This window comes from Camelina sativa, chromosome 7 (genome assembly GCF_030686135.1).
Source record: "Camelina sativa cultivar CO46 ecotype springtype chromosome 7, ASM3068613v1".
Taxonomy (NCBI): domain Eukaryota; kingdom Viridiplantae; phylum Streptophyta; class Magnoliopsida; order Brassicales; family Brassicaceae; genus Camelina; species Camelina sativa.
In genome coordinates, this window is record NC_141886.1 from 34724462 (window position 1) to 34736925 (window position 12464).

A 12464-nucleotide genomic window follows, 5' to 3' on the forward strand; every position below is an offset into this window, starting at 1 on the left:
TTATTACTATTAATATAAAGAAATTTACAATATAATAACCATTCAATTATTGTACTAATCAAATCTTATCAATTAAAACAATGATTCTTCATATCACTGTAATTACTTAATCCCATATTCGACAAGTAGAAAATAAAAACCATTCTCAAATCGAAAGTGTGTCAGAATTACTTCTTGAGATATGAAAAAACGCAGCATAGGCACAAGTCTAGGTGACTGTAGTTTAACAACCCCAAAGAGAACCAGACAATTGCATCAAGGAAATGCTACTCAGTGCAATTCGACTCAACAAAATTATACTCAAGAAAATGAGAGACAATCTAGCGTCCTTACTCAAGAAAATCCGATTCAGTGCAATTCTACTATCCCGATAAAATCAGTTTTTACAAGAGTGTTTGGAGATATTACAAACTTACCAGCTAGAAGTCGTGACATATTCACATCACCACCAAACCGACCCGCACCTTCCTCTAATTCTTCTGTTCCACAATCTGGTAAGATAATTTTCAAAAAATCCCTCAGAATTATACTTTTAAAAATATAGGGAATAATATCCCTATGGTGATACAAGTTTTCTACAATATTTAGAGCTACTTGGTATGTGTTTTTACAGGATCAAACGTTGTGTTAAATGGATCTACTACAAGTACTACAAACAATCCATCTACATCAACTCCATCGACCACATGTGTCTTTGAAAGAGCCAGAAACAAACTAAGATCTTATAGGAGTAATACTTATACTAATAATCAGTTGGGAACTTCAGCAGATAAAGAAAATGGTGAGAACTATTTGTCTATATCTGCATATTTCAGAAAAATGGACAATTGTAGATTTAAATCGTCATCCAAATTAATAGTAACTTTTATATTTTCATAGTGTCTAATGTTTTAGATGAAGATGATCATTCAGCATATATGATTAACCGTTCCTCCACCATTGATTTACAAAGACAAAACAAATTTGTTACTACTCTACCAAGGAATTTGGAAGCTGAATTCAATGAGGCGTACTGGCCAGATTCATCTGATGGTATAATTACTTTTATTCTCCTCATAGTTTATTTTAATAGGTATAGGGATTGTTAATGACTCTAATATTTGGTGAAGCAGATGACTGTCATTTCGAGATAGACCAAACATATCATTTAACGAGCAGTGACGAAGACATGGCAAGTGGTTATCTATCAAATGAGCCAGAAACGGAAGACATTGATGATATACCAAAACCATTGAAAAAAACGTCTCGATCTAAAGAGAAAGGGAGAAATAAAGCACAAAACGACAATGACTCGGGTAATTATGCAACGTAATTTATGTTAGGGAAGTTTCTGGTATATTCGTATAACAATGTGTTTATTTTACCAACACTAGGTTATTTAGATCATGGTGATCCAGAATTTAAGTGCCAATATTGTGGTGCAATGATGTGGTATGATGAGAGGCTCAACAAGAGAAGAAATTCAAGAAATCCAATGTTCTCTCTTTGTTGTCTACAAGGAACTGTCCAACTCCCACTATTCAAACAATCTCCAGATTTTTTGAAAAAAATGCTTACAGGTAAGGACCGTCTAAGCAAGCATTTTCAAAACAATCTACGAGGTTATTGCATGGTTTTTGCTATGACTTCCCTCGGAGGAAAAGTTGATAACACAGTTCACAAAGGTAACGGACCAAATATGTTTCAACTACAAGGATCTAATTATCATCTCATTGGTAGTATGAAACCAAGAGATAAAGATTATGCAAAGTTCTCACAATTATACATTGTGGATACCGAAAATGAGGTTTCGAACAGGGAAACAGTTTTTGAGGTACATATACGTAATATTGTGGCAATATTTATTCGTATTTTGACCGTTAATGCGACCAAAATATAAATTCAAATCAGTATGTATTTATTTGGTTTGTTTTCATTGCAGTAAATGTAAAAGCAGTAACACAAAGGCAGGGAAACAAAATTTGAAAAGGGAAATCATAGAACCTCTCATTAAGATGTTTGATGAAGTCAATCCTTATGTATCTCACTTCAGGGCAGCTAGGGATAGGTTTGCTTCTAATGCAAAAGAAACTTTCCATTTGAGGATAGTAAGTGATCGTGTTGGCCTTGATGGTAGGAATTACACTAATCCTACAGTTCCAGAGATAGCTGCTCTAATTCCTGGTGACTTTGTAAAAGAAATGCCAGAACGTGATATCATTGTTGAGGAAAAAACTACTGGAAAGCTTCAAAGAATTAGTGAAATTCATCCTGCGTATTTGGCATTACAGTATCCATTGGTTCATGTTTTTGGGGAAGATGGATATAGACCCGGGATAGAGAAAGGATACAGAGGCAAAACAAAAACAAAAAAGAACAAGTGCATTAGCATGAGACAATGGTTTGCATTTCGTATTCAAGAGAGAGAAGTGGAGTCTAATTCGCTTTTACTATCTAGAAGGTTGTTTCAGCAGTATGTTGTAGATGCCTTTACGGCAATAGAGTCTAACCGTTTGAAATATATAAAGCTGAATCAGTCCAAGCTAAGGTGTGAGAATTACAACTCTATTAAGGAAGCTAAAGAATCAGGGGGGAAACAAAATGGGGGAACAAGGCAATCCCATCTCAATACCAGCTTCATTCACTGGTGGACCACGGTATATGGTTCAAAGTTATTATGATGCAATGGCGATATGCAAACACTACGGTTTCCCTGACCTATTCATAACATTTACATGCAATCCTAAGTGGCCCGAGATAACAAGGTACGTGAAGAAAAAAGGTCTCAATGCGAATGATAGGCCTGACATTATTTCTCGCATCTTCAAAATCAAGCTAGATTCCTTAATGTTTGATTGACTGAGAAACAACTACTAGGGAAAACAGTAGCAGGTAATATTTCTATTGTGTGCTCTAGAACTAACAATCAATCTAAAATGAAAGTAATATTTTTTTTTTTCTTTTGTAGCTATGTATACCGTTGAATTTCAGAAAAGAGGTCTTCCTCATGCTCATATACTACTATTCATGGATAAAAAGAGCAAGTTACCAACCTCTGACGAAATCAATAATATTATTTGTGCTGAGATTCCAGACAAAGAAGAAAAACTGGAACTATATGAAATCATAAAAGAGTCTATGATTCATGGTCCTTGTGGAGCCGCTAATAAGAACTCGCCATGTATGGTTGATGGCAAGTGTTCTAAGATGTATCCCAAGTCACATGCAGAGTTTACTAGAGTTGGAAACGACGGTTATCCTATATATCGGAGGAGAAAGACAAGAGATAGGTATATTGAGAAAGGTGGTTTCAACTGTGACAACAGATATGTTGTTCCTTACAATGAGAAGTTATGTTTACGATATCGAGCACACATTAACGTGGAATGGTGCAATCAGACAGGGTCCATTAAATATTTGTTTAAGTACATTAACAAAGGACCAGACCGTGTAGCTGTTTGTTGTGGAGCCAGTTGACAAGAGTGAAGCTAATACTACTGCCAACGGACGTAACTCCACACAGAATCAGATAAAGAAGAACGAAATAAAAGATTACTTTGACTGTCGGTAAGTTAAATTAAAAGCATGCCACATTTTCAAAGGTTTACATCTTGATACTTATAAATTCGTTGAATGCACTGGGTTTAAAATATAACTAATGTTTTGTCTAGGTATGTATCTGCCGCGGAAGCTATTTGGAGAATCTATAAATTCCCGATACAGTTTAGAACAACCCCTGTGCAGAAACTATCGTTTCATATAGAAGGAAAAAAACCATGCTACTTCAAAAAGGATGATGACATAGAAGAAGTTCTCGAGAAATCAGTGAACGAAGACTCTCAGTTGACGGCTTGGTTCTATTTGAATCAGGTTAATCCTGATGCTAATAAGTATCTGTATTCGGAGATTCTGCACATTTTACATGGCAGGGGAAAACAGAAACAATGGAAAGAGAGGAAACGAGGGTTTTCGCTGGGCAGGATTAATTATGTGCCACGCCGTTTGGAAGCAGAGTATTTTATGAGAATCCTTCTAAATATTGTACGAGGTCCAAAATCTTTTGAAGACATTAAGACCTACAGAGGTGTTGTTTACAAGACGTATAAGGATGCATGTTTTGCTCGGGGTATCCTAGATGATGATCAGATCTATATTGACAGCATGTTGGATGCTACGCACTGGTGTTTTGCACCCCAACTACGTAATCTTTTTGCAAATATGATTTTGTCAGACTCTTTATCACGACCAGAACATGTATGGGAGAAGACATGGATTCATCTTCAGAAGATATTGAAACCAATAAAAGGAAAGAATATAGCAATCCAGGTAATTTTTGGTTCGGGCTATGAAACTAACAATTAATATCATTACCATCCATTGTTTTTACTATCATTGATCTTAATTTATGTTATTTCAATTTTGCAGATTTGAACTTGAGCGATGCTGATAAGAGGAATTATGCTTTGATTGAAATAGAGAAGTTAATGTTGATGAATGGTGGTTCACTTTTCAACATTGAGAATATGCCTAAGCCAGCAAGAGAAAGTTTTGATAATTCAAACAATTTGATTGTTGAAGAAATGAAGTACAATCGTGAGGAGCAGAAAGAAAAACATGATAAATGGGTTCAGATGCTAACTGCTGAGCAAAAAAAAATATATGATGAGATATTGGATGCCGTAGTTAATGACAAAGGCGGAGTATTTTTTATCTATGGTTTTGGTGGTACAGGCAAAACATTTTTATGGAAAACTTTGTCGGCTGCAATTAGATATCGGGGGGATGATAGTGCTTAATACAGCTTCTAGCGGTATTGCTTCTCTTTTGCTTCCTGGAGGTAGGACTGCTCATTCAAGGTTCGGCATTCCTATAACCCCTGATGATAATACATCATGTACTATGACACCTAACTCTGATGTAGCTAAATTAATGGAGGAGGCTTCTTTAATCATATGGGATGAAGCTCCAATGATGTCTAAGTATTGTTTTGAGAATTTAGACCGCAGCTTAAATGACTGTGTTGGGAAGTTTGAAAATAAGTGTTTTGGTGGTAAAGTTGTTGTTTTCGGAGGAGATTTTAGACAAATACTGCCAGTGATTAATGGAGCAGGGAGGGCTGAAATTGTTTTGTCGGCACTGAATGCATCTTACTTATGGGAACATTGCAAGTTACTCAAGCTAACGAAGAACATGCGTCTACTTAGAAACAATATAACTGTTGATGAAGCTAAAGAGATTGCAGAGTTTTCTAAATGGATCCTAGACGTGGGCGATGGAAAATTATCGGAACCTAATGATGGAGAAGCTGTTATAGACATTCCTACAGAGTTTTTGATTACAAATGTTGATGATCCAATCAAAGCGATCAGTAGGGAAATATATGGGGATGTGAATTTGTTGCAAGAGAAGAAAGATCCTGAGTTTTTTCCAAGAGAGAGCAATTTTAGCACCCACCAACGAGGATGTCAACACAATAAATCAAAGCATGCTTGACAAGTTAGCAGGTACGTTATTCTTTTAAGCTTATATATATTTGATGTTTCTTTTAATAATATTCATTATATTTTTTGGTATATTGAATATTAAGATGAGATCATATTCATAATTAAGAATTCAAAAAAATGCGTAGGTGAAGAAAAAATTTATCTAAGTAGTGACAGTATTGATCCTACGGATTTAGAGTCAGCAGATAACCCCATTTTCACACCGGATTTTTTAAACTCCATTAAGATCTCTGGATTACCGGTGCACAATTTACGACTAAAGATTGGTGCTCCAGTTATGTTGTTGAGGAATTTAGACCCTAAAGGTGGTTTATGTAATGGAACAAGGCTTCAGATAACTCAAATGGCTGATCACGTGTTAGAAGCTACGGTTATAACAGGAGACAGGGCTGGTGATTTGGTGTTAATTCCTCAAATTTTCATTAAACCATCAGACACAAAACTACCATTCAAGATGCGTCGGAGGCAGTTTCCTATTGCCCTTGCTTTTGCGATGACAATCAATAAAAGTCAGGGTCAATCACTGAAGGAAGTTGGTCTTTTTCTCCCACGACCAGTCTTCTCGCATGGGCAGTTGTACGTCGCTTTGTCGAGAGTCACGTCTAAGAAAGGGTTGAAAGTTTTGATAGTTGACAAGGAAGGGTTAATGCAGAGGCAAACTACGAATGTCGTGTTCAAAGAGGTTTTTCAAAATCTATCAAACTGAAGGTAGTTTTCACTGCAAATAGATTGTAAATTTCCTATTTTTTGGTAGCCCATTTTCGTATACATTGATGACTGTATTATTTTTTGGTTGCAGTTGACAGCTATTTAGGAGACGATTCTCAATAAGTACTATATCAAAAGGAGATTTCATTTTCCTATATCTTCGTTTCTTTGATTTTGGACGGACATTTTGTGAGAATAAATGATAACTCTGCTAATTTTCCTATATCAAAAGAATGATTTCTGAAAATGTTTGAAGATTTTATAAAATATTTCTTTCAGTTTGTTGCTTATCTACATTTTCAATTTTTAGTATTTTCATTTATCTACCATGATTACTAAATTTATAAAAGTTCAAAGACACATCAATTATTTGGATTTATAAAAATATAAACCTATCAAAATTATCTTCCACAACAATATAATTCGTAAAGGGTTTACGAGAATACTAACCATTATGTTGTCTCCTCAAGCAATTTTGCTGCTTCTAAGATTTGTAAATGGCTCCTTCGGATCAATGTCAAAGGCGCTCATATATTCAACACAGAACAAAATTGTTAGTTCAAAAGTTAATCGGAGTTGAGGAAAAAATTGACGAAGACGAATTTTAACCTTACATATATAATTACGTCTTCTTTTAGATGTATTCTTCTCCATTTTATGATCTTCTTTTAACAATCGGATGCTTAAAATCATAAACCTGTAAAATAGTAAAGAATAATACAGATCAATATTCGCTTATCATGATACCCACTGATTAAATTTTGATGACATCTGCCTAAAATTGGAAATTACTTCAAACAAAGTTAAAATAGAGCAACAGTTATTGATTTTAAAGACAATATTCTTATTTCAATCTCGATAAACTTTAGAAGTCTAATTGTCTTATCAAGGGATTATTGACAGAATCATAAACAGCTTACCCGATATAAGATTCTTGGCAAGTAGGTCGTACGTCGTATCATCCGAAAACTATGGTCGGATCCATTTTCAATGAATCTATTTGAGATAGATATGTTTTGCTTCCATCATCGGAAAACTGCAAAATTGGGGGTTTTGTAATTTTTGGATCAGAGATAGTATTCAACTGGGTATGGGAACAGATTCACGGTTTCTTGAACGGTGATGAATACAATTGAAGGAAGAAAATTTCGTAGAGATGTTGTTTCGAAGATGAAATAAAAATATGACCCTTCGATCATCGAAATAATTAAACGTGGGCCTTTAATAAAAAAAATTAAGTAACCTTTGGGGCCCATTTTAGCCCGAAAATATACACACTTCTTTAATATCCTATTTGAGTATTATTAGTTCAATATACCTCAAACTAGGATCTTAAATTAACTTATAATTGGTTTTTACTAAACCATATTGTTTATATGTTTTACAGCCAGTAATATCCATAATTGTAATTATTTACATGCTGATTCCTACAACTTAAATGAACAAATTGAACTATCTATTCTGTTCTCGAAATTCAATCCACAAATATATGATTGAACCGAAATATTATTTTATAAGAATCTTATATCAAATAATTATATTTCAATGTATACAGATATATATATATATAATTTATGTTGTTTTAAATTCAATCCACAAATATTTGATTTTCCGTAATATTATTTTATACGAATTTTATATCAATTTGATCCAATTTTAATGTATACAATTATATAATATATTAACGAATATTCCTCCGCGCTGTAGCGCGGGTCTGTTTCTAGTTTTATATGAATAGATTAGAAAGGCAAGAAATATGAAAAAAAAATATTTTCTGTTTATTGGTTGATTTTCAATTAATGCTTTCTAATTTTTTATTCTTTTTATGTATATAAAAAATCAAACTTTACTTTTATGTTTATGATTTATTTTAGTTGAGTGTCTTATATAGACATGCCATTTTCTATTACAACCATCTAAACTAAAGACACCAAAACAAACAAGAAGAAATGGCTAGCTCCGAAGCTCTCCTCTTGCCCGTAACCTACCCACAAGATCCACTATCCAAATCAAGATCCAACCCGATCCCCGAGACCAGCCGGAGAAGACCCATCAAAGTACTTATCGCTGTCTTTTCCAGTTTGATCTTGATAGCTTTGTACGTTGCTCTCACCGACACACACGAAGGTTCCAATGATGAAACAGCGACGGAGTCACGTGCTAGTTTGGCCGGTGTATCGGAGAAGGACAACGAACGGTTTTGGAGAGTTTCTGGTCGGAAAAGGGAAACGTTCCCGTGGAATGATACTATGTTGTCGTGGCAACACACGGTGTTTCATTTCCAGCCTGAGAAACATTGGATGAACGGTATGAACAAAAAAGATAACCATTTTATTAGCTATGAAATAGTTTATTAACTAATCATTATTGATTTTCTTATATAAATGTAGCTAAAATGTGTTTCATTTTCTTTTTTTTCCCATACAAATTTAAAGAATATTCAAGTTCCTTTTTACCTATAAATTTATATTACATTACTATTATATATGTTTGATCAAAAAAAAAAAACTATTATATATTAATTGTGACGCAAGAGCCATACACAGTACGATATTCTAAAATTTTACACTAACATCATAATTTTTGAATATTTATTTTAAGTTATGTTATATATAAGACTTGAAATTTTCATTGATAAATTCTTCTTTCCCTTTTTGTTTTGGCGTTTTTTTTACTCTGGCGTCTATCAATGGCTAATTTCTGGCTTCTTCGTTTACAGATCCTAATGGTAAGCTCCTGATTCTACTCTCTTAAATATTTTTCATTACTTATAGTTCTTTCTAAAAATCAAACTCTAAACGTCTAGTCAATATCATATAAACTTAGGCTATGATATAGATACTCAAAAAAAAAAAAAAATCAAAATCTTAACCACTAGAAGTAGAATTTTCCACCATCAACTTTATCAGAAACTTATTACTTAATTATATGAAAAATCGTCTAGTCAATATCATATATATCTCCAGGCTAAATTATTGGAAGATATATGACAACGTGAATCGTCTTTTGCGGACCACAATAGGCAATTATCAATTTACACCTAAAAAGCTTTTTGTTTTTAACCCAATTGTAAATAAGACACTCATTGCTTGCCATGTTGCCCATTTGTGTATGACACTCTATTTGTGATATATAGATTGGGTAACGATATATTTGTTTCCATTTGTTTGTGGTCTCAATTCGATCCAAAAATTCGAATATACATAACGTTATTCTATAGAGTTAAGCATATAAAAAAACAATACTCATTAAAAACAGAACAAATTATAAATATTAATATTAGGAAGAAAGGTGAAAACTAAAGTAAAAATAAAAAATTCACAACAAAACTGCCTTTAAATATATGTATAATATATATATGTACTATATGTATATCTATATTATATATAATTTGTGGCCTAAAGCATGAATATTCATATGTTTTATGGTGGGGCTACACGCCTGCCGCCTGGTATTGCTGATGTGTGTACTCATTGTCAATATAAAAGTGCATGAAATTTCAAAATTAGTGGGAAAACATACATCTTAGATGATTAGGACTTAGGAGTAGTAGTTTGTTCAAAAAAAAAAAAGAAAGATGATTTTATACCCTTTTCTTATGTAAAATTTAGACTTTAAATAACACATGGCTATGCTTTTATACCCTTTTCTTATGTAAAATTTAGACTTTAAATAGATATTTTTACTTTAATTTTTTCCCCGGGATAACAACTAACAAATAATATATTTTGGCCCTGGTGTCTATAAAGTCATTATGTTACGTTTACACAAATTTTATTGTAACCCGAAAATGAAATGTTAAACATGTGCCAGGTCCGTTGTTCTATAAGGGATGGTACCATTTCTTCTACCAACACAACCCATATGGAACCGTATGGGGTAACATTGTTTGGGGTCACGCCGTGTCAAAGGACCTTATTCACTGGCTTTACCTCCCAATAGCCATGGTTCCTGACCAATGGTACGACGTTAACGGCGTTATAACCGGTTCAGCCACTTTCCTTGACGATGGCTCCATTGTCATGCTCTACACCGGTATCACGGGCGAATTTGTACAGGTATTGATTTTTCAGAAGCAGTGGTTTTTTTTTTTTTACCAACCAGATATTTGTTTCAGGATATGATATTAGAAATGTGAATAATTTACAAAAATAAACAACTCTTTTACAAACCATGTAGTTCGTACGTACTCTTCTTTTCACATTCGTATCTGGTTGCACTAATTAAAAAGACACCATAATTGGTTGCACTACTTTATTTATTTTCCTTTTAAAATAATATGGCTATATACTTTTGTATTGTTTTCTAAAAAAATCATTTCAATATAAAATTGGTCGGACCAATCAATCACTAATATAATAATATGATTATTTAAGGTTCAAAACCTTGCTTATCCCGAGGACCCTAGCGACCCCCTTTTGTTGAAATGGGTCAAGTTCTCCGGCAACCCGATTCTGTTACCTCCTCCAGGTATTGGCGCAAAGGACTTCCGTGACCCGACAACGGCATGGAAGACATCATCCGGAAAATGGCGGATCGCCATCGGCTCCAAAATCAATAGAACTGGAGTGTCTCTTCTTTACGACACTACAGATTTCAAAACCTACGAGCTACTTGATACCTTGCTGCACCAAGTCTCCAACACCGGAGAGTGGGAGTGCGTTGATTTTTACCCGGTGTCGAAGACTGAAGTCATTGGGCTTGACACTTCAGTCAAGGGACCAGACGTGAAGCATGTCGTGAAGGCTAGCATGGACGATACTAGAATGGACCTTTATGCCATTGGAACGTATTTTGATTCAAACGCTACATGGATCCCTGATAATCCTTCTATCGATGTCGGAATTAGTACCGCTTTGAGATACGATTACGGGACATTTTATGCATCAAAGACGTTTTACGATCAAAATAAGGGACGCAGAGTCTTATGGGGTTTCACCATTGAATCTGACACTATAGATGCTGATCAACAGAAGGGTTGGGCTTCTGTTCAGGTATGCTTTCTTGGTGTAACGTACTGCGTAAGTTAGGTTTTTAATACTTATAACCCAAGTTAGGGCTGATTATATTTTCTTAAACCATGATCAGACCATTCCAAGAACTGTTGTTTTGGACACGAAGACAGGGAAGAACCTAATCCTATGGCCAGTTGAGGAAATTGAATCACTGAGACTGAGTAGCAAGAGTTTCAACATGACGGTTGGACCAGGGACGGTGGTCCCGGTTGATGTGGGCTCTGCCTCTCAGCTAGATATAGAGGCTGAGTTCGTGATCAAGAAGGATGATCTCGAAATAAACCTTGGAGACAACTCCGCGGTGGGCTACGACGAGGACTTTAGCTGCGAAGCCAATGGAGGCTCCACCGTGCGTGGGGCTTTAGGACCTTTCGGATTCTCTGTTCTCGCTGACCAAAGCTTGTCGGAACACACACCGGTTTACTTTTACGTGACTAAGGGAAAAGATTCAAAACTCAAGACATTCTTCTGCACTGACAACTTAAGGTAATCAATCCATAAATTGCATATTCTAAATATTAGTTTGGATAATGATGGGTTATGAGAGAATATTGGTTAGTGGTTAGCTAATCAAAATCTCTTTTGATAGGTCGACCATGGCAAACGATGTAGTGACATCGATCTATGGGAGTTTAGTACCGGTCCTAAAAGGAGAGAAATTGACCATGAGAATCTTGGTAATTTTTTTTTAGTTTCCATATAATAGCTTCCATTACAATAAAACAAGAATTCAATTTAGATGTGTAGTTATTAATTTTTCAATTTTTTTTAATTAATTAGGTGGATCATTCGATGATAGAAGGATTCGGACAAGGTGGAAGAACATGTATTACCTCAAGAGCATATCCGACAAAAGCCATCTATGGAGCTACAAAACTCTTCTTGTTCAATAACGCTATTGATGCGTCCGTTACGGCGTCGTTTACGGTCTGGCAAATGAACAGTGCTTTTCTACATCCTTACTTCGCAGACGATCTTTGATGTTCCTTCTTCTGACACACCTGATTTTTTTTTTTTTTTTCAAATAATAATGGAATTTTTTCTCTTTATTTTTTTAGTTTTTAGTCTTTTGGTAGTTTTAATTTAAAGGTCTGATTTGATCTTTGTGATTGATTCATCACGTGAGTGAAGAGAAGAAAAAAGAAATCTACTCCACCTGCAGACGATCTCAATATTACTTCTTCTACTTTTAGTCCTTCGATTGTTGCCTTATAAGAGTACAGAGAAGAAAAAATGAAACAGTTCACAAACCAAAACA

General features: G+C 34.7%; 1 protein-coding gene, 1 long non-coding RNA gene and 1 pseudogene across 3 annotated transcripts; 2 read left to right on the forward strand and 1 right to left on the reverse strand.

The window, feature by feature from the left end:
• Positions 1–414: 414 nt before the first annotated feature.
• On the reverse strand, positions 415–7388 carry LOC147942040 (uncharacterized). Its single transcript, XR_015562731.1, has 3 exons — positions 7112–7388; positions 6642–6888; positions 415–491 (listed from the first exon to the last, which is right to left on the reverse strand). It is a non-coding gene; the product is annotated as an uncharacterized LOC147942040 (long non-coding RNA).
• LOC104704714 (uncharacterized) lies at positions 1088–6297 on the forward strand (annotated as a pseudogene).
• A 663-nt stretch (positions 7389–8051) lies between the features above and the next one.
• Positions 8052–12401, forward strand: LOC147942041 (acid beta-fructofuranosidase 3, vacuolar-like). Of its 2 annotated transcripts, XM_087460178.1 has the most exons (7): positions 8084–8498; positions 8911–8919; positions 10005–10249; positions 10568–11185; positions 11280–11692; positions 11796–11883; positions 11987–12401. In XM_087460178.1, exons 1-7 carry the CDS (start codon positions 8141–8143, stop codon positions 12185–12187), a joined length of 1932 nt encoding a protein of 643 aa, XP_087316304.1. In that variant the 5' UTR covers positions 8084–8140; the 3' UTR covers positions 12188–12401. The 2 variants fall into 2 exon arrangements, with proteins under 2 accessions (XP_087316305.1, XP_087316304.1); XM_087460179.1 differs by lacking the exon at positions 8911–8919 and having other exon boundaries at positions 8052–8498.
• Positions 12402–12464: the final 63 nt, after the last annotated feature.